Source organism: Ziziphus jujuba, chromosome 7 (genome assembly GCF_031755915.1).
Source record: "Ziziphus jujuba cultivar Dongzao chromosome 7, ASM3175591v1".
NCBI lineage: Eukaryota > Viridiplantae > Streptophyta > Magnoliopsida > Rosales > Rhamnaceae > Ziziphus > Ziziphus jujuba.
This window is the reverse complement of record NC_083385.1, coordinates 9,201,639-9,225,123: the sequence shown is the minus strand read 5'-3', so window position 1 is coordinate 9,225,123 and position 23,485 is coordinate 9,201,639. Positions and strand designations below refer to the sequence as shown.

The following is a 23,485-nucleotide window of genomic DNA, read 5'->3' as shown; positions in this document are numbered from 1 at the left end:
TCAATAATATAGAAGGATAAACGTCTGGCAACCTTATCAAGAGTACTTGTCTTTAAGGACTCCACAATGTTCTTAATGTCATGTCATTGTGGATAAATGAAATTAACCGGAGGGATCTCCGCCATTCTAATTGTAAAGGTGTAGATGAGCCAGATTAACTTCTCTTTCATGGTATTTCTTAGGGACTATTATTTTATATTGGGCTAAAAAAACAAGCTAATAATATCAAATCTTATAAATTCAGAAATGTGTGGTACGAAGACATAAATAAAAACAAAAAAGAAAAGAACTCTAAATGAGACCTTAATTCTTAAACCACATCATTAATGTAATATCCCAGGTAGGCGACAATCGGAATTTTGAGTGAAGCTTTTCTTACCCTGAATTACGAATGCCATCAAGGACAGCCTGTTCGGCACGCGTTAGTATTCTTAAGCCATCTTTAAAACAAGCTAAAATGAGCTTGGATGCACAAAAAAACCTTCTTTCCTTGCAAAGGTTTTGCACCAAGTTAGTATACGTAACAGAATCCTTCTTCTCCATCAATTCAAGCATAAGCATTGCCTGATCAATCTGACCATGTTTGCAAAACCAATCGATCAATCACTTGGAGGCTACCAAGTTCGAAGGAAAGCCACTCATTATCATTAAATATAAACATCGTAGAGCCATCACAATCTGACCGACGTTGCACATTTCATTGACCATAATTGCAAGTGCACATTGATCAAATCTCAAACCTGCTCTCTGTATCTCCTTTAACACCTCGTTGGCAGCTATGAAGTTACCCTTTTTAAAATACAGATGCAGTAAAATGTTATAAGACACTAAATCAATTTCAATGTCATCACTCATCATCTGCTCCTTAAAATGGTTTGCCTCTTCAGTCCTACCTGTCTTAACTGAACCACCAATGATCGTGCAATGTGCAATACCATCCAAGCTGAACCCTTTGCTCCTCATTTCTGAAATGATCTCAAGCGCTTGGTTATATTCATTTGACCTAATGCACAATTTCATCATTGTTTTGTATGTCGTGGCATTTGACTCATGCCCGAATTCCCCTGCAATCTGCCTGTGCTGCAAACCGCATTGATAAGATTATTGTATGTCGCCGTTTTGCATGATCCTTTGAACTCCTAAACAACCTAAGGGCATCGTCGACATGCGCATTTTTACATTTTACAGAAACCATTTATCATCATGTTGAATGTCTGCGGAGTAGGAGAAAGACCATGACCATCAATACGAAGCTTGAAAATCTCAGAGGCCATATCAGGACATCGCATTTGAAAGTTAAGATGCATCATCCTATTCCAGGACCGTAAATCTAGAGGAAGACCTTCTTCATGCGTATCTTCCAACAGATTTAGAAGTGTAACTAGTGATTTTTACTTGAAGGCCCAGGCTATCAAAGAGTTGTAAGTAATAGCATTTGGACTGATCCCAAATTCTTTCATTTCACGAAGAACGGAACAAGCTGCATCTAATCCGACAAACTGACAATAGCCATCAATCAAAGTATTGTAAGTTACCACATCTGGAAGTATCCCTAATCTTATACCATCGTCGATAAATGCTTCAACTTTCTCCAATTTCTTGGCCTTGCAAAAACATGCCACACACTTGTTCAAAAATCTAGTTGATACCATTTTACGCTTGTACCTATGATGCCTTACTGAGAAATACAGAACCTGCAATTGGGATTTGTTATATATATATATATATATATATATGTACATCATATTCTTAAGCTTTGCTAGAGCTCCAATTTGGCATACAGAAATCTCCATCCCACGTACTCTGCAAATTACAATATCAAATCACAAAAAATACATACCAGAAATTCTCATTGATCAACTTCCATTTTCATAAAAATGGATAACAAATTCACACGAACGGTTATATTTATTATACAATATATAATTCCGTTACTGGTACGTTCCCCAAATCAATACGAAAGAAAAACCCAAATTCATGCAACATGTTAGATATGGAGAAGAATAAAACACACTCACCTGGCTGTTGATTAATTAGTAAGACGAAAAGCCTACCTTCGATCTACATGTCCCTGAATTAAAAGAACCAAAAAAGAATTACAAAGAATTGTTTAATTCTCATATACATAATAATGTCAAAAGAGGTTGAATATATCAAAATTTAACCAAAAAGCCCAAATATTTACTAGAATTCATAAATTCCAAAGAGAAAAAAAGAACCTAAATTAAGAAGAAAGTGAGGTCAACCAGAGTCCATAAAGTAGCAAAAGGATAATATATATATATATATATACACGACTTTGTGAGATATGAAACTTCTTGAGAAAAGCCAAGTTTTCGAATCCAATATATATATATATATATATGGTAGTTCCATGAGGACCGGTGCACACTATAGAATTTATATATATATATATATATATATAAAGTAAAAGAAAAAAAATATAAGAATTTGTAAAGCCTTACCTGCGATAAATTTTGTTCGCTATCACAAATTGATGTGGAGATGGAATTGAAATGGTGGAGCCGAACTAGACCACTTCGTCTGTAGTTATCTTGCTTAGGTTTCAAAAACAATATATATGTACGTATTTATATCTGTGTATATATATATATATATATGTTTGTATAAAATAAATTATTATTGTCCATATAATTATGAAATACAAAACTAAGTAAAGCAATGTCAAAATTTTCAGTTATCAAAATTTTGATTAATAAATTTGACAAATATAGAATTATCCTCTCTACATTATATAATATATACTAGGCATTATCCTCTCTATATTATATAATATATACTAGGCATTGTAGTGCCGTGTGGTCTTTTTCACTTTTTCTAATTTATTTTTTTTAATATCTTTCCTAATTTTATAGGTAATTTAAACCTTTGATCAGTATATAAAATCAAAGTTTACGATTGACTAAAAAAAAGAGCATATACACACAATTTACAATCTGTTATTTGTAAGGGTAGTGATGGTTTCTTTGTTTTCTCTTGCAAATATAATAGTTAATTAACATATTAATGTACACCAAAAGTACATATCAATTATAATAAATCAAAATAAATATTTGAACTCTCAAATACAATCTCATTCTTTTTTTTATTTATTTTTTGGGTGAAAGTACAATCCCACTTAGACCTGGCAACATGTCGTGTTAAACAGTGTTTGTGTCAAATTGTGTCGTGTCATGTAAAATTTAGTTAACCCAAACACAATCCATTAAGCTTTCATATGAAAATAGATAAATCCGAACTCATTAGTTAAATTATCGTGTAACTAGTCACTCATTAGTTAAATTATCGTATAACTAGTCATCCGATCCATTAACCCATTAAGAATATCTACAAATTTGAAAAATAAATTTTAACTTAGTTTTCAAATAATAAAATGATGTTTTAGAAAAAAAATCTTGCAAAACACTTATTTCTTTTTATATATTTTTTTTAAATTAAACTAAAAAACAACAAATCAATACACGTTTAACAATAAATTAAATAATATTAATATTATAAAACTTATATAATTATAAAAATACTCCTTTTTAATGGGTTTATCGTGTATTATTGTATTTCACTCGTTAAAACCCGTTAATTTATTGGGTCTATTGAGTTACATTAATACGGATCCAATACGATATCGTCAACCTAAACCCGCAAATTATTTGCTGGTTTATGTCATGTGAAATTTTGCCAGACCTAATCTCACTTAATAAGTATGTCAAATAACTTTTCTATTTTTGTTCTCTTTTAAAATTTTAAAAATATTATTTATTACATTGTAATATATGATAGTTTAACTAACCATTCCAAAATATTAAAATACAACTAAATAATCCATCTAATTAGTATTTATCATTTCAACGGTAAATTCTCTCTATCAAAAAAATACTCCAGCATCTCAAATAAAGTGCACATTACAAATAATAGGCATACCCACATGTGAGATCCCACATCGGTTGGAAAGAGGAACGAAGCATACCTTAAAAGAAGGTGTGGATACCTTTTCCTTTAGACGCGTTTTGACAAAACTGTGCAGGCTGGGCCCAAAGCAGACAATATCTCATGCGGGTGGATTGGACTGTTACAATTGGTATCAGAGCCAGACTCGAATCGGTGTGCCAGTGAGGACGCTGGGCCTCAAGGGGCATGAATTATGAGATCCCACATCGGTTAAAAAAGAGAACGAAGCATGCCTTAAAAGAGGGTGTGGATACCTTTCTCTTGAGACCCATTTTGACAAAACTGTGTGGGCTGGGCCCAAAGCGGACAATATCTCATGCGGGTGGATTAGGCTGTTACACACATGTTGAAAAGTTAATGTAAATTCAACTCTATAGATTGTATAAATCCAAAACATCTTTAACATTGCTAATAACTTGCATACTTGGTTATTGATTCTTGACTCAAATAACAGGTTGATTGGCTTGGCCAAAAATCCACTACTTATCACTTACAAGATTATTGCAAAAGATTTTGATTCTATTATAACACCATGCATTGCCAAAATCAAAATAGACTTACAGGTTAAAAGATTAAAAAAAAAAATTTGAGGTAAACTAACAGGGTTACCATACATATACATATATATATATAGAGAGAGAGGTTATGTGGCATTCATTAAATGGTTGGCCAGACACTAAGACAGGTTTTGAAACAAGGGATCTGAGTCCCACTAGTGGGTTATCTTACCATATCACCGTACATAGGATGCATATACATTCCATTAAACACTTGATCATGTAATGATTCTGTACATTCCATCTTTTAATTTGGGTGGATTTTAATTTGTTTCTATATTTCTATTGGGGCGTTTGTCTTTCTTATGTATGGTTTATGCTCTATACTATATCGGTCCATATTTTGTAGTATGAATTCAATGTTTTATTTATGTATTCTAAGAAAATACATTGTACTGCAAAAATGTTTTATTTATCGACAAACAAAGAGAGGAGAAAAAATTGAAAGCAAAGATCAAAGAACAAGTATTGTGGTTTTAAGGTCTAACTAATTCCCTCAACATTTGCAAGAATATAGGAAGAAGATGGGGATCATATTTCAATCTAACGGATTTCCTCAACATTTGCAAGAACAATGGAAGCACATGGAGATAACATAATCCTACAGCAATTTCCATATATATAGACACAGGAAATTATTAAAGCTTTAGTTTCTAAACATATGAGTTCATGCAATTTGAGTTAATGGATGGAGAAGACACCAACATATAACATTTTTTATACGGAAAAATTCATTCACATTTGCATGTATATTAACCTCTCATCTATTACTATATGAGTTCATGTACTGAATAGAGAGTGGCATTAGTGGGATTCGAAACTAGGTTTCTAGTGACAGTTGTGGGATTCGAAACTAGATTTCTAGGATTTTGGGCTATGATATATTAGAATAACACTATCTCAAAATAGGTCAATTTTCTTGAAGACCATTTTTGATCCATACAAATGTCAACTTCTTAAATCGGTTTGTAGGCCATTTTTAGTTCTTACAAGTATCAACTTTCTTATAGGCCATTTTTTATCCTTACAAGTGTCAACTTTCTTGTAGGCCATTTTTTGGTCCTTACAAATGTCAACTAAAGTTGGCCATTTTTTATCCTTATAAATGTCAACTTCTTAAATGGGTGTCTTGTAGGCCATTTGGGTCAACTTTTAATCGAACCTAAATAGGTTTCAAATAGCTATCCGATAGGCATAGGTCATGCACCTTTGTGTTTATGTAATGGTTTATCTTATGGTATGAATTTCATAACACCAAATTCTACGATTAGCATCAAGGTCCTCCATCCATTCATTAAATCCCTTACCTAGCTCATTAGTGATCAATAATGCAGCTAAGATAGATACTCCTCCAATAGATTATTAAATATCTATCATATATATAATAAATATGCACTTTAAATTGATCAAATTTTATAGTTAGTATATGAAAGCAAATCAATCAGTCAACCCTATCAGTTTATCCAAAAAAGGAAAACGTTCTTCAAATTTCAAGCTCAAAATAATAAACACAAACAGTTTGCAAATGGAAACTACCAAATCTATTTTCTTCAGTACTGAAGCAGGCCCTTGACGATGCAGCAATGCTATTCACTCACAAAAAATGTAATAAAATTCTTGGAACGAATATCACTCATCCATTCCCAATCTTCAATTGTTAATGACTAAATAAAGGGTAAAATAAAATAATAATAATAGTTAAGTCCATTACTTACGGGAAATCTTTTGTTTTATTTATTTTCTTGTTTCAGATTAAAATTTGGTGAATAAATAGAACAATGATATATATATATATAAAAGATGAATCACCAGACAGAAACTGTCTCTCCATATTCTATAAAGGAAATGTTGCACAAACTTAGAGACCCTCAGTTGAACTTGTCGTCCAAAGCAAAAAGTCAATTCCATGAAGTACCTAAGATCTTGATTTCAGCACTTAAGAAATATGGTGGCAAAGATACAAAGATGGCTAGCATGTATTTCGATGATGCAATTGCGGCTTTGTCAATCAAAACCGGTCTCCCTTTGAATGACCGTGGACCTTTTCATTGCTACGATTCTTTTAGCAGTCGATTCAAATCGTGGTCCATGGCGAAGAGGTTGAAGCTGCACCAGATTGTGAAACTTACTGGGCACGTGAGGAAGGCAGTTGCAGTCAAGAGAGGGATCTCCATGGCAGAGGTGCGTGACGAGCTCTTTTCTGAGCTTTTTAAGTCACAGATGGAGCTAAAGATGGACGAGGATCTGGATAAAATCTTCTTTCCGACACAAAGAAAGTTCTTTGACAGCATGGACGAGGTTTGTTAGAAAATAGCATTGAGTTTAACTTATATAAATGTTTAGATCTGTTTGTTAAATTGCCTCTATGAAAATAACCTCATGAATTTTTTATTTACAATAAATGGCTGAAAAGGCAAACCTTAACAAGGACATCCATTATGATTGATGAACAGAAGAGTTATTGACTTTGTTTGGTAGTATTTGGAGAACATTCATGTTTTTTACCTAACTATCTTTGCAGAAACTAGTGCAACTATGTTTTTTTTTTTTTTTTCTCTTTCTATATGCAATCACATACATTAGAATCGAAAAAGGTGAAAGTCAGACCCTTACCAAGATGGAAACAAATTATTAGTAAGTTTCCAATACTGAATGAAAAAGACAAGTTGAATGTATACGTGAGGCAAGCATAAAGCTTTTTTACAGTTATGTTATTTTACCATATGTTGTTCATGAGGTAGTGCATGATCTTTATGTTGACGTTGAAGGGTAAGCATCTCTCTCTGTGTGTTTGCATTTATGTGTGTATGACTTGTAAAAAAGCATTAATAATTCATCTTTTTGAGTCTCTCTATCTCCATGAAAATGAGACCTTGAAGTTGGAACTATGTCAAACAATACAAAACAAAATGATCAACAAAATGAGCTATTGCTATCTCACTGTTACTTCAATTATAGCTCTTCCCCTTATGAAAGACCATATAAAAATCTTAATAATTCACCACATCCAACCAAATGGTTTTGACGATGTTAGTTTCTCTGCTATACAACTTTACCGTCCCAAGACGGTAGCCAATAATCAAGGAAGCTCTATCTTCTTCATCTGAACTGATTTTCTTTTCCCCCCCAAAGGAATTCATCTGAAGTGGTTGAACCCACAAAATTTCAGAAGAATGTTGAACGAGGTCTAGCTGAGAGCCTTGCAGGAGGACATGAAAGTTCTTCCTTGCATGTATAAATTTCACAAGGAATGCATTGATATGTGGTTCAGTGTAGGACATGAAAGTTTTGTTTTTTTTTTTAATTTTTTTGGTGAAATGAGGAAGGGAGGATGTTGATTCTTGCTTAGCGTAGACTCCGAGTATTTTTTTCTTAGTTACAAATATAACATACAAATGTTCTATACTTTGAGCTAGTGGTCCAAACTCAGCCAAGAACTACTGATTCAGAAATATTTGTCCTATGGCCATTTTAGAGTTCTTGTTGAACTATAATAATCATCAAAATTGATTTAGTATAGTAAGTGCTAGTGAAAACAGGAGCCAAAAAACAAGGGCCCACTCAATATTAATTTCTTAGAAATGCATGGCATTATGAATCTCTGGTTATTAAAAAAAATCATCTTCACTGAAGCATATAAGAAATTAGAGTAATATCTAGCTAGCTCAAAACTGCATGGATTTTAAAACCGTAAAAGTAACCAACTCTAATCTGGCCAATCACAAAAGACCATTCCCTACAAAAAATCATTTTACAAATAGCCACACACATAGAGTTATTCATCAACCAAGCCTTAGTGATGAAATTCACCAACAATAAATAAAGGTGCAGCATAATTAATAACGTTCTTGTAACACTAAAATCAAGAAATGAAAGAATCTATAAGATACAAGCAAATAAAAAATATATTATATACTCATTTGCATGCCCTTCAACATAAAAGAAAGAAAAAGCAATTCATAATTAAAAGACACAATACACTGGCACAAAAGGAACTTGGCATCTTAACATATATTTGATGGAGGCATAATTAGTCCTTCACAAATTCTTAATTAGAACATAAATAAAACAATGAACTCATAATAAAGAAATAAGGTCTGAAATTTTTTTTAAAAAAATAGATAAAATGAGAATATAATAAATATGGACCGGTATAAAGCACAAGAAAGACAAATAACCTATCCAACAGTGAGAGATCCCCAACAAATTAAGAGATAGAATGTACAAAATATAAATCACTTAAATGCAGCCATTTAATATCTAATTGGCAATTTGGCATCATATTTTCCCGAGAAAAAAATTAAATTAATAAACTAAAACAATGTTTTTTCTGCATATCCTCGCCAGGGAGTACAAAGTTAAAATTAAACAATAAATTACAATATCTAATAAAGAACTTTCAGAATAAACTCAAATAACTTGCACATTGCCAATTGCCAGCAACTTGGAACACCTACATATTTTACAATTTTTTTTTATTTTTTTAAAAAAGCAATTTACATTTAAGCACAAAAAGCCCCAAAAAGAAAGGGAATATATAGAACCAAGCTAAAACGTCAACATAAATTCAATTCCATATATATTGAATCCCAAAAAAGTCAAACAACTTGCACATTGCTATCCATGAATCCTTTAAAGGTTAGTCAGGAAAACATGATTCTTGACTCAAATAACTGGTTGATTGGCCTAAACTCCACGAGTTATAACTCAATTATGATATTATACCAACAAAAGCTTTTGACACTATCATATCATCATGCATAGCCATAGATGATTATGTCACTGATAGGCTCTTATTGTAACACTCTGTCCCAAACTACATCGGAATTCTTGCACGTTGACCGATGTTGACCGTTGACCAAGTGGGTCAAAAAGTTGACTTTCTGTTCCGGGTGAAATTTCTAGTTGACCGTGGTACCCTAGCGAAGTACACGATACCCCGAGTTCGTAGACTAGTAGCACATCCGAGTCGGAGTTACCGTTTAAAACTTATGGGTAAAACAAGTCGAGATCCAAACTGTCCAAAGATGTCGAAAGTTGACTTTTTATGGTTGTAGAATTTTATTTTGACTTTTGCATGGTTGTAAAATACTCATTGATACGAGTTCATACACTAGCGGCACGCTTAAATTGGACATCTGGTTAAAAAGTTATGGACATGCGAAGTTTTTCGAATACCGTAATATTTTAATATATTTGGCTTGAGTAAACAGTGTATGCCATGTGTCGTAATTTCAGCCAATCCCGTGAGTGAACAGTGTCACCCACGGGTGGCTTTTATTCCGGATAAAACACGTGAACCAGGAAAGGAGAGAGAAAGAGGGGAGGAGACAGAGAGAAAGAGAGAGCTAGAGAGAGAAACCGATCGGCCACTGCCGCTTAGCCGTTTTCCGACCATCCTTTCCTTACACGCACTACCCCACCTTGAAGCCCACCTGAAAATCGGCCGGTTGGCCAATCAAAAATCATGGCCAACCTACCGCCGATGCGCCCTGATCGAGACTTTTTCTGGCAGCAGCGTCGATTCCTTTAAACCCAGATTTCTCCCTATTTCGGCCTCCATTTGCCTCACCGCTGGTCTCGTTGAGTCATCCATTCCCTGATCTACCTTCCCACCAAAAATCACATCCAGTGGCCATCGGACGTGCCGCCGGCGGTGGCGGATTCCGGTGACCACTGCGGCTCATCGGAAAATTGACTTTTCGGCGAGTTTCCAGTTTCATCGCCCCTCCTTTCCCACTAATTCCGACCCTCTAAACCCAAATTCGGTGTCCCTTTTTCCCAGTTCTTAACGGATTGTGAGAATCATGGGTCTAAAATCTGAAAGCTTTCCGGCTAGATTTCAGCCACCTCGGGTCCGATCTCTGGGAAGTAAGACCAGATTTGTAATCCTCGTTACTCAAGCTTCGATTCAGTATATTGCTCATAAATTTTGATTGTCGTTTGTGTTTGCTCCCCGGGTAGCCATTTGGGAATTACCCAATTAAAATATTAAAATAATTAGTTTTGTGTATTGTGGATATTTTAGGGGCACATGTGGGTAGTGGAGTTGATCCTACAGAGGATCTCGACGTGCTTGAGGTGAGTAACCCACCTTTAAAACTATTTTGGAGTGATTAATTATATTTATGTTGTGTTAATTTAACATTTAGAAATATGCTCATGTGGTGGAATTTAAATATAATTGTGGTAAAAAATTTATTATATATATATATATATATATGCTTATTGATGCTAAATGAAAATTTGATTTATTAAGGAATTCTTGATTATTATTATTGTGAATTAATTGTATTTATTACGCATGAGCAAGGTGTTTTCATTTAATTAATTGTATTTGGATTTTAATATTAATTTTGGGCATGATTTGGTTTTAAATATTTCAAGAAAATTATTGGTTTAAGTTTGGTGGTTTCAAATCATATAATTATGCCCTTGGAATATTATTTGATTGATTTTATGATTTGGGGAAAAAATCATTTGTATATTATTATCGGTGGATTTATGCTGGAAATATTAAAGAAAAAATATAGGAATGTGAGTTTGAAAAATGGTATAATTCCCACAGTGAATTTTGGAAAAAATTGCTTATTTTAATAATAAAATTGGTTATTTATTTTAGACACACTCATACAGTACTGGTGTTCTATACTGTGTATGTGGATGAACGCGCAAGTTATAATGTCTCCCGTGAGTTGCCATCGGACCGAGGACAGGCAAGTTTTATATAGTGCACATAAGCCGACCCCCTCCATGGCCGGGTTGACGGTTTAAACAACGGTGCTGTCGGGACGCCAAAGCGACCGTATGCAAGTTTCTCTCTTTAACCTCCCGCCGGACGGTGCTCGGGATGCTGGGTATCGTAGGACATCACTGGTATATAGTGTAGTGTGTCAAGTATTAATTTTCAGATAGAAATTTCAAATCCTAAAGGTTTTAAAATCGTATTTAAATTAAATGTATTTAATTTGTTTTATCATTTATTTATAATTATTTAAATTATATCTTTGACATTGTTTATTTTGATTTATTAAATCAAATTTTATGAATTATATATTGAATTTTTCCTTTATGTTATATCTCTTTAATGCAAGTATCCTGAATTTATTTTATCATATTTCATTACATTTTATTCGTATTTTGATTATTTAATTATTTATTAAATTAATTATTCCTCGATTTTTGGGGTATAATGATTAGGTTTTGCGAAAATGTTTTAAAAGGGGAACCTTTCCAACGGAGTGAATGGTGAAGGTTTTGAGAGAAAATATTATTTTTAATTAATTATTATTTATTTACTTATTTATTCCTAATTAACCAAATGTACTATAATCATCGTTGCTTTATAATTGTACAGTAGATAGGATCACTCACTGAGATGATTAGCATTTCATATTTTTAAATTCTGTTTCCCTAGGTACAAGGATTGGTAGACGTTCTACCGGAGCGAGCTTAATCTTCGTTGCTGTCGTACTGCGAGGAGTTCTCTTTATTTTCATTTATTTCTATTGTAATTTTTCTTTCATGCTTGTTGTATAACTTCCATACTTAATGGTATTTTATGAAGCTTTGTATACTGTCTTGGACATTTATTTATTAATTATGCACTGATTTCCTATTATTAATTTGAAGTGCTGCAAATTTGTGGAATTAAATTGTAGTAATGTGAGAGGAATAAGGTGGTGTATATAAAAATGTGTTTTCTGCAGAAAAATTTTGATAAGTCCAACCCTTAGGGGAGGTTCTGCCGGATTTTCCATTGGAAGATCCGGTAAGATTTTCCTGGGATCAGAACTTGTTTAGGGTTCCGATGAGGAATTTTGAACGGGTCCTGACACTTATGCTATATGACACTTATGCTATATCACATACAAGACAAATTTAACACTATTTTGATGTGACTAAATGAACGTTGGTCATAATAAAACCTTTGTGACCAAATGTTGTTGGGTTTATCATATGTATTTTATTAGCTTTAACATTTTATTTGTAATTTTTAAAACAACTTTATTCTGTTTTTAGAAAAATATGCTTTGCGCTCTTCTCTCTTGTATCCTGTCGACCTCCCATGCATCATCAGCCATCTCATATACCGAAACTAAGCCAATCGTTTTGAATCAGAATGCATTCGATCGTTTGGAGCAGAGTAGAGATCCACAATCCTAACACAACTCCTATGGCGCTTTTTCTCTCTTTGCACAACGTTTGTTTGTTTGGATCAAAGTTCCTTATTATATATCGTTGAATTTCATTTCAATTTTGGTAAAATTTCCATATTGCTTGATCCTTGAATGACTTCATTTTTCAAGTATTTGTTTGCTTTTGATTTTGGAATCCTGATTAAATATTTGTTTTTCTAGTTGGTTTGCTTGATTTGATTATGGTATCACTGAATATTCGCTGTTAAATTATGCGCGATTAGTGTGCATAATTTGAATATTTCACTTGTAGGCTTCTAGAGGCCAATTCATGATTTCATCTCCTAAAAAGCAAAGCTAGTAGTCAAAATCTGGTAAAAAAATAACCTTACGTTAATTCCATATGAATTATGAACCCAAATTTGGTTTTAAAAAAAAAAAAAAAAAAAAAAAAAAGAACCAAAAATTTTTTTTATCATAATTATATATACTCAATTTTGATTCAAAACAAATTATAATTTAAATATATATTGATTATTTAAATACTTAATTTGAATATTATAAGCTCAATTCATCAAATTATAGCCCCCCCCCCCCCAAAAAAAAAAAAAAAAAAAAGAGGAATTCAAATACTACTGTAGTATTTGGCGTTTTAATACTAGAAGACTGCCATTTATAGGAATTCAAAAATGGAAACCCTTTTTTATTTTTTGGAAAACAAGATGAGAATTCAATCAACAACAAAAGCAATCATTTACATCAACCTGGAGTGAAGACCTTAACCATACAGGTTCATCCTCTATCCAGGATTGAAACTCATCCGAAGATGAAGCAAAACCGGCTAACTAATGCGCTACCCGACTCAATTTGTTAGGGGCAAAAAAATATTCAATAGAAACAAAACAGCCTAAAACCTGTTTAATATCCTCCACTAAGAAGACATTGACATCCAAATTAGGACTAAACCCAGCTAATATGTCATTATCTGAAAGATTAGAAACCCACAAATTGTAAAAATTTTAAGAAATTTTGAATTTCTACAAAATTTACTTATAAATTCGTATCAATGGATCAAAATGGTTTTGTTGAAGTTTTGAAGTGAATACACCGTTGGGCAAATATTGCTTACAGAAATTTCCTTAGCAGACCTTTTGCTACGAAGACAAATGGTAATTCTCTAAACATATATATAATAAATATACAAGTGACCAAATCGAAAGGTTTTATTACCGTTGCCATTATCGTAAATCCTACACCACCTAATTCATATCTGAAGTTCCATGTATCTAAACTGCCTCAACCCCCCAACAAAGCTACAAAATTGCATACATACTCCTTCCCTACCATATATACAAGCAGAACCATAGGAACAAGAGTTCAACGTAGTTTATTTTGGGCAACAGCTTGGCATAATTCCTCCTCATAGAATAGAACTCTATTGGAAGCCAAAGATTTATACAAGGGCTTCGGTAAAACAGAAGGCACCATACATCTCGAACGGAGAGCTGACTCCTGAAACAGAACAGCAGCTACTTGCCTCACCTCAGAGGCTTTGAGACGAGAGGGTGGTCGGGGACCTTGCCTTGGTGCTTTTGGGGTATGGGGACTAGGCATCCATATTCCCTTTCCATCTCCCTTGCTGCAAAAGATTATTTAGATACAATAAATCAACAAAAACAGATGAAAAGTTATGACATATGATAGGTCAAGAATCCCACCTTGGAAAGGGCCAATGCTCTGTAGGTCGGGGGGTCATTGTTCTCAACATCTCCTGCCGAGAGCGATCTGGTGTTGTATAATTAAAGTGGAATTGCCTTGCAAGCAAAACCTAATTCATGTAATAAAATTAGTTATAAACAAAGTAAAATGGTATTGCACACAGATTGAGAGGGTGAGGGAGACTTACAGCTTTCCTAACTCGCTGTGATACGTGGAAGACTGCCCTCAGTTGGTCATGGTGCAAGTGACAGAGTATTTTAACCTCAATTTACAAAATCAAAAAGAAATCAGCACCCACAAACAAATAGATACAATAAAAAATCAATAAATGTTGGACAGATAAGCAAATAATCAGAAAACATACATTACATATTAGAGGCAATAGGAACAAAATATGACTACAGTACAACAAATCCAGTATCCATTTAGAAGAATTTTTTTACAACAGCAACTTGTTTATAGATGGTAATTTACGAAGCAATGACCTAAATATTTCTAAACAGAAATTTCAAAATCATATTATTGGCCGCCAAACCTCTATACAGAAATTTCATAGATTGTCGTGCAATGAAATGGCAAAATTGAAAAATGGAACAGCTGCAATCAAAATTGAAAATTTGAAAAATTGTATTTGTTTCAAGTGCGGTTGCATTCCTGCCTCAAATACATCTGCAACTTAAATAATGCATCAGCACCTCAACTGCATATTAACATTTGTGTGTTTGTATGTTTCATTATATGCAGTTATGCACACTGAAAAATAAAATCAAATTACAATACTAGAATAGCAGTAAATAATGTTCACACACTCTCAGGCTTTATGCTGGCAACTAGTGATGCACCTAAATAACCAAAAAATTAATTGCAAATCAACAACCAAAGAGCACATAAATATTGCAAAATATGAGCATGGAGCCTTTTGCTATAAATTTGTTCCAAGTATTATAAGAAGTCTATTTCTGATTAACATCCAATAATTATAGAAATTGTCTTGTTCACACCTTCGCCCAACAACAAATTCATAAGTAAATTAGGAAGTATCAATATGATTACATGAGGGGTAGTTGAATATTGAAACATGTAATATAAAATTGTATTTGTTTCAAATATTATGAGAAGCTTCCTTGTGATTAACATCCAATAATAATAGAAGTTGTTTTGTTCACACCTTCACCCAGCAACAAATTCATAAGTTAATTAAGAAGCAGCAATATGATTACATGAAGAGTAGTTGAATATTAAAAGATGTCATATAAATCTTATACGGGGATTCTAAATTCAATCACTAGTTGCTGCTACCAATCGAAGCAAGCATTTTAAACCCTCAATCATTATGAGCTGCATAACCTTACCAACTCAAATGACTGACAAAATAATTCCCAATTAAATACTATATTGTTACATAAGCAGGGCCAAATCAAATAAAAGGACAACTAGGAAATAGATTTGACAAAGGGATGCAAAATGAAGATTTGAGCAAAGATTTAACAAAACTAAAAAGGAAAGAATCAAGTCCCAAGCGCCAAACATGATGACAGAGTAAATATACAGAATACAATAACACCTTCAAGTGAAGACCTACGCAGAACAATAAGATATGAGTTTGACAAACATTATTTATATAAAAGTATAAAATAATAATAAAGCAAAAGAGATAAATCCATAATGGCACATTCAGAATACCAGTAAATCCATCGGAAGAGACTCAAGCCGGGAGTCGGAATCACAATCTTCAACTCGAGGAGTCCTCGGTGTTCCTACAAAACTATTCTGTTTCACTAAATTCACTGGAGACAACATCAAAGGGCTTTTATCAATAATACTATCTTCTAGCACAGCATCATTATTAGCCTTCTTGGTATCAATCACAGCCACCCTCTTCCTACCCAGATCGGTGCATGACTTGGTGGCCGTGGACTTATTGTACCGAAGCTGAGCAAGAGCACCTGGCTTCAGATACTTGTTGCTAGAACCCCGTAATCGCTTTTTCTTTTTAGGATTTCTATCTTTAGGAGACACTTTTCCCATATTCTTCCCCTTTTTGAATGCACAAAACCTTTCTCTTAATTCATAGATGTATCTTCAAATTCTTATGGAAATAACTTAATCGAACTTTAATTAAACCTGTAAAACGCAAAATTTCGAGAAACCCATTCAGCAACGCAAAAAAAAAAAAAAAAAAAAAAAAAAAAGATTCTTAAGGACATGTTTGTATGTGATAGTTGCTAATTAAGTATGAAATTTAGTTAATAACGGGAAATTATTACATTGTTGGAGATCAGAAACGGCCCCAGATCGTCGTTCAATGCGTGGCTCTGATAAAAACGAACAGAAATAAAATTGATCACAAACCTTAACAACACCACACCCCGGAACCCATAAATCCCTAATTCGTAAGGAATCGACAAATCAAATAAGCTAATCGGCGCAATAAAAGTGGCCAGAAATGTAAACCAAATTATACCCGAAAAACAAGAGAAAAAAAAAAGTAATATTAAAACCCATAATCGAAATATGAGAAATCGGAGAAGTACGAACCTCAGAGTAACCGAGACTTTCCAGATGAAAATGAAAAAAACTTGGAAGTCAGCAGCAGCGAACTCGGAGACAGAGAGAGAGTTGGGAAAGAGAAAGAGAAAGAGAGACACGAAAGTGCTAGGGTTTGCTCTTTATTTGAAATTCACGAAATTGCCCGCCAAAATTCCCAGCAACAGTCGCTAAAAAAACAAAAAAAAAAAAACCGTAGAAAGTGATTGGCAAATTTACGGAGTGGTAAGCTTACGTGGTGACTTTCCATTGGCCAGAAAAATAACTGCAGCGAAAGTGGAACCTCGGATGCCTTTTATTGCTTAGGTCACAGGGCCACATCCGACGGCGCAGATTGCGTCGTCTCTAGATGGATACAATAGATTTGGTTTCTGATTTTTATTTTAATTTGAAAAATAAGATTTGGGAGGGAAACAGAACAACTACACATTCGAGAGGGAAATGGAAAACACCTCAAAGGACTACATTGCCCTTGCTCATTATTTCTAGGACTTATAAAAAGAATGTAAAACGAAGAGTTTTAATGGACAGTTTAGGAATCAGAGTTTATCTGGGTTGGTGTTTAGGTAACCTTGATATGTGTGCTGGAATGCTAGCGGAGAGCGCGCTCATCAGGCTTTTTCCATGAAGGATTCAATTCTGGAAAGTACAGATTATACCCTCCCTGGAATAAATGATCATGCGTTGAATGGCTTTTCTCTGATTTTCAATAAAGGGGTGTTATAGTCAATATGGTTTTGAATTTCGCATCACTTGCAAAGTTTTTTTGTTTTTTTTTTTTTTTTTTTTGAACAGATGAAATATGAAATAAATCCAAAAAAAAAAGACTATATCCAAAAATAAAAATGAAACCTAAGAAGATCAGCAAGATTCCAACTCCAGTGGGCCGGTCTAATAAGCAATCCAATGGGCCTTTTTGTTTGCTTACATACTCACCTGAACCCTCCAATAAACACCATGAAAATTTAAAATAATAATAATTAATAATTTAATCATACTAAAATTTTTGTTAATGAAATAGAAATAATCAATACTTACTAAAAAAAAAAAATCCAAGCCAAAAAAAAAAATACTTAACTAAAAAGAAGGTCAAAGTTTTATTTTGTTCTAAATACCCTTTTGGACTATTGTTTACTTTCAATTTCAATTTTTTCAATTGAGTACTTTAATTTTTATTTTGGTTTCAGCACAGGCTTCCATTTAAATTTTTCAATTGATATCTTTAATTTTAATCTTATTTCAATTTGGGCATTTTATATTTAACTTTTATGGTAGAAAATTTTGTTTTTAATATTTTGAGTGAATAATATTTTTGGATTTATAATAAAATTTTGGCTCAAGTTTTAAAATTTTATTGAAAGAAAAACTGAAATTAAAAATCTTGATTGAAAGAATTGAAAAAAGAGCCTAAATTTGAAATCAAAATGAAAATGAAGACACGCAGTTGAGAATTTTAAAACTTGAGGCATTCTCTTGAAATTAAAGGTAAATTAAAGGCCTAAAAGTATAGTTTACCCTTTTATTTTTATTTTTAACACGAAAGATAAGCAAGTTGTTTACTTTCTTCCTTTGTTTGTATAAAATTGTATGTTAAACTACGAAAAAAAAAAAAAAGACGTTGCTTGGTAAAAGAAAATAAAATACTGAAATTTTTAGTAAAAATTTATTGTGATCAACATTCATTGAAGTAAAAAAAAATAAAAAAATTAACAACACCAAAGGGCCTTGTTTCAAGCCAAGCATAATTTTTTTTTTCTTTCTTAAAAAAGTAATAATAATAATAAGACAAACATCAATAACATCATTAGCATATTGAAAGCACGAAAACAAAAAATTAAATTAGAATAAATTGTAAATACGCATTAATGAATATTATTTATATACAAGTACTTCGTAAATGAAAGACCTATTATTCTTTCTCGGGCCATAAATGAAATAAAATTGGACTAGCCCAACAGCCCATTTTAGAGAATTACAAAAATTTCCTTTGACTTTTTCTTCTTTTCCTCTCATTTTCTATCACCATTTTATTTTTTTTCTTTTCTATCTTCTTCAGCCCGCAGCAACCAATAGGAAGACTAGTGACAACCATTTTTTTTTTTCTTTAATCAGCCATTAGAAAGGAACAAAATACGATCCTTTTTAATGAGTCTAACTTAAAATCATGAGCGACTGCAATAGAATCAACATTTCTTTTTGCTTTTAACTATAACATTAATTCTATTCAAAAATGATAAAGATAATGAGGCGGAGGAAGACGATGATAATAATGATCAGGAGGAAAAGGAATTCAAATACTGGGCGTTGCTCAACAATAGTATGGTTCAATAGTCTTAGCCAAAAAAAAAAAAAGAAAAGAAAAAAAGGTTTAAAAATGGTTTTCAATTATCAGTTCGAAGTGGATACGAAAGAGAAACGTGAATAAAAATTTTAAAACAAAAAAAAAAAAAGGTTAAAATACTTAAAAGAAAATAAAAAAGGGGTTTTGGTAATTCTTAATATAAAAGCTGTGTAACAATAAATTTTTGCCCTGCCAAAAAATGCACTCTTTTCCTTTATCGGGAGGCATGTACAAGGGCCATCTCATTTGACCAGGCTAGATATTTAATGCTTTTTAACGATTGATATTTCATTTTTATGAGTTTATTGTTTGCTCATTTAAATTTGTAATCATGGAAAACGTAGTGCTTTGTGGAGTGGTATAATCAACGAAGCAGTGATTAAAGGCCTCCAACAAAAAAGAAAAGTCAAATCCGTACTAAATATGTTATCTCATATACATAATACATGAAAAGTTTTATTATTATTATTATTTTTTAATATTAAGATATAAATTTAAAATTCAAAATTATTATCAAATAAAATAATAATTTTATCACTCAACTATCTCTGCAAGAGGTAATTAAAAAATTATATATAAAAAAAATAAAAAAACAAACAAAATGTCTCTACAAGGATGAATGCACAACATTGAATTTGACATATTAATTTGGTGATATTTAAGAATTGTCAAGAGACATTATGGTTGTTAGGTCCATCAATTTCCATTTGGCAAGTTCTCGTTGTCCACCACTATATAGTATTGATCATATTTATTTTTTTTTTAAAAAAAGGGAAACAATCTTTAAGGGTACAATTAAAAAATAATTTAATACAAATCATTGAAACTCATGAAGTGTGATTCATCTCCTGTATACTTTAATCGAAAAGAACTATATCACAATCTAAAAACACCACTATGTTAAACCCATGAAGCGTGATTCATCTCCCACGTGCTTTAATCGAAAAGAATTACATCAATAATCTAAATTTCACCACTTTTTCTGATATGCTAGCGTGGCATAATTTTATTAAATTTAAATGTACCGTACCAATATATTTATCATTATCAAATATCGATTGGTAAAACCATTATGAAAGCTTGCTAGCTAGCCAGTTTCTTTCGTTCAACCACCACTTCCACTATTAAAAATTAGCAAATACCATAAAAAAGTAACAAAACAAAGTCACATTGGCAGCACTTGAAAGGCTGCTAACTTTAACAGCCACGCGTAAATCAGTTTCTATAAATTCCTTGTGTTTGTTTGTGTTTCATTCGTTGTTGCCACGGCTTTTATGTTTCTCCTAATTCGTCCCCTTTTTAATTTTGAAAAATATAAAATGAAGACCACCGACATATGTTCTTAAGTTGTCGAAAGCATTAATTCCGAATTATATAAAAACATACATATAATTTGTTTAATTTCTTCCCAACCTTGTATTTAAGCAATTTGTTTTCTAGCTTGACACAGACCCATTAAGTGGGTTTTACCAAACAGTCCTAGATTCTTAAACAAACTGCAAAAGCATCCTACGAAACTCACATGCATACCATTAAAACAATTATTTGGAAATAATCTGTACCTTTATCTGCAAGACAAGCTTAGAGTTTTGTCATTTTCCGTTACCCAATGAAAAAATATTATTTAAGATATATAAATTATATTGTTAAAAAAAAAAAGATCTATAAATTATAAACTAATACATAAATTAACTAGATTCTACCCCTTTTGTATCTTATATCAATATTGTATACTAATATACACCCGTGACATCATTATATATACTATAATTTAAAAGCCATGCAGTTATTTTCTAAATTGATGTATAAATTAAGCTTCTTTCTTAGATAAATTATCATTAAAGGATATTTCTTTCTTTTGTTCCTTTTTTTTTTTTTTTGTTTAAGGAACAAATTAAGGAGCATATGAAACTTTTCAGGTTATTATTTGAAAATTGCGCTGTTAAATATACACATATGTTCCATTACAAATTTAAAATATATACACATACAAATGATTCACCAAATATATATATATATATATACACAAATGTTTTATATGGGGGAAATATGTTGTCAAGTAATCAGTGACACAATAGTGGGGTGCGATGACAGGCATCACATCTCAATGAAACTCTCTTTTTTGGTTGAGATATAGCAGATCAAATAGCAAGATCAACTTTTTTCTTTTTCTTTTTCTTTTTATGTGTTTCCTCCACCTTACGTCAAATTGTCTCGTCTCTCGAATTGCTATGGTATCATTGGATTTGTTTATGGTAATAGCCACCAAGTGGTATTTATTTATTTATTCTGTTTAGTATTTATCCTTTTTAATCGTGGCCAGCAAACCATTCCAATATCTTCACCATTTATAATTTCTATATAGTTTTTTGTGAATTTAGGTTACTGTCCTGCTAAAGTACTTTCCGAGCATGTTCATGCAGAAAACATTTTCCTAAAAACATTTTCATATCGTCCTAAAAACATATTTTCATGACCAAGCAAGTTATAAATCTAGTACTGTGGTTTTTTTTTTTTTTTTAATTATTGAATAATACTGCTGTTTGAGTGTAATTATGTTTTATTTATTTATTTAGCACAGTTATATATACAAACATAAAAGGTGTTGGGTCACGAATGTTAAATTGCAACCAAGGATCCAAAAAGTTTGGTTCAGGGGTCGCTTTAGTTATGCCTGCCTAATTTATGTTTCTCTCATTTTAGTTATTTTTTCGTTGCTTATTTTAGCCATCAAATTGGCCAATTTGGAAGTGTACCAAAATCCGCAGTCGTTGCTTCATTATTATATTTTTCCATTTATAAATATAATTTCAATCTCAAACTCTAAAACTTTTTTTTTTTTTTCCCGGAACTCAAACTCTAATAATACCTATTATAAATACAATCACATACTGTTGTTATTATTATTTTTTTAAAGCGGGTTTTGAGTTTCCCTAACTCTAAACTGAACTTCAAGCACAGTTAGATAGTTAAAAAAAATTCGATCTATTTTTCAGATTTTACAATAATTAAACCCTTTTTTACAGTTTACCTCGGTTTGTTATAAAATAACCAAGTAATCTACACGAAATTTGATTTTTATCCGTATAATGTCTCATTTATTGTTTTATTTGGACATTATATAAAACTTTTTTATTTTTTTATTTGTTTTGCTAAGACGATAATGTAAAAATTGTTGGCACAAAAGGGATGGGGATGGGATAGCCGGATTGGGTTGAGCAGCAGTATGCGTTAGGGAGACATGGAGCTATCGGCGGTTGATAATGAAAAGCCATATGACACGTGGAACCCAAGTCATGTGCAAGTCTGTCAGAGTCGTACAATTTGCGGGCCCATTTGGCAGTTGATGGAGAATGGATGTTGAACTAATAGAATATGCGTCTTCCTGTTTGTAGTTGGCCTTTTTTCCCATTGACTCTTTTACCCTTTTCTCCTCTTTCCTATATATTCCTGATTCCTTGATATTTGAGCTTAATTAGGGGGTTTACCATGCCAGCTCAATTTCTTATGAGAAATTAATTTTTTATCTTTTTTTACGTTTATTTATGATAATTAGATCTAAAGAAAGACATTATACGTAATAAAAGCTCCCTTAAACATATACCAGATTTTTTCTGCGCAATAACTATTCTTTAATTTTCTTGAAAGCCACAACTAATTAAATGCAATGCTTGAAATGTCTCTCAAACATTTATTTGGTATGAGAGGCTGTTCTATGAATATTTGTTCAAATAAATAATTTCTTTATTCGTCACATCGAAGCATGTTTTGAATTAACATTTTTTTTAAAAAAAGACATCAATATCACAGAACAAACCATTTTTGCTTATAATAACAACAAAGTATAATTGTTCCTTTTTTTTTTTTTTTTTTTCCCTCCCTGTCCAATTATACATATTATACGCCCTCGCATCACAAGTAAGCGTTCAAGATATCAATATTAATTTAACAACCAACAAACTAACAAATAATTATTAAATGCATTACTTTTTTATTTTGCCAATCCAAAATGCGTAAGTTTGCTTTTGCAGTAAAAGCATAGTAAATTAATAAAGAGTAATCTGTCAATCTTCAAACTTTCCGCCATTTATGCTATTGCTTAGTTGAGCCCGTGAAATTGTTGCCCTTGGCCTCGGAAATTTTGGGGGTATATTTGAGGTGGTTGGTTTACTTTTTTGTGTGTACTCATGATGTGCTTTTTGCCTATTTTCTATAAG

The 23,485-nt window shown here is 32.3% G+C and overlaps 2 protein-coding genes across 2 annotated transcripts; both read right to left on the bottom strand.

Annotated features, from left to right (window-relative positions):
* Positions 1–603: 603 nt before the first annotated feature.
* On the bottom strand, positions 604–1,652 carry LOC125423732 (putative pentatricopeptide repeat-containing protein At4g17915). The gene is made up of 3 exons (XM_048478861.2): positions 1,396–1,652; positions 1,180–1,311; positions 604–1,075 (listed from the first exon to the last, which is right to left on the bottom strand). The coding sequence occupies exons 1-3, from the start codon at positions 1,650–1,652 to the stop codon at positions 604–606; spliced, it is 861 nt and encodes a 286-aa protein (XP_048334818.2).
* A 12,174-nt stretch (positions 1,653–13,826) lies between these two features.
* Positions 13,827–17,480, bottom strand: LOC107424453 (F-box protein At4g35930). The gene is made up of 6 exons (XM_016034265.4): positions 16,919–17,480; positions 16,648–16,695; positions 16,064–16,504; positions 14,568–14,642; positions 14,380–14,489; positions 13,827–14,300 (listed from the first exon to the last, which is right to left on the bottom strand). Exons 3-6 carry the CDS (start codon positions 16,406–16,408, stop codon positions 14,039–14,041), a joined length of 792 nt encoding a protein of 263 aa, XP_015889751.1. The 5' UTR covers positions 16,409–16,504; positions 16,648–16,695; positions 16,919–17,480; the 3' UTR covers positions 13,827–14,038.
* Positions 17,481–23,485: the final 6,005 nt, after the last annotated feature.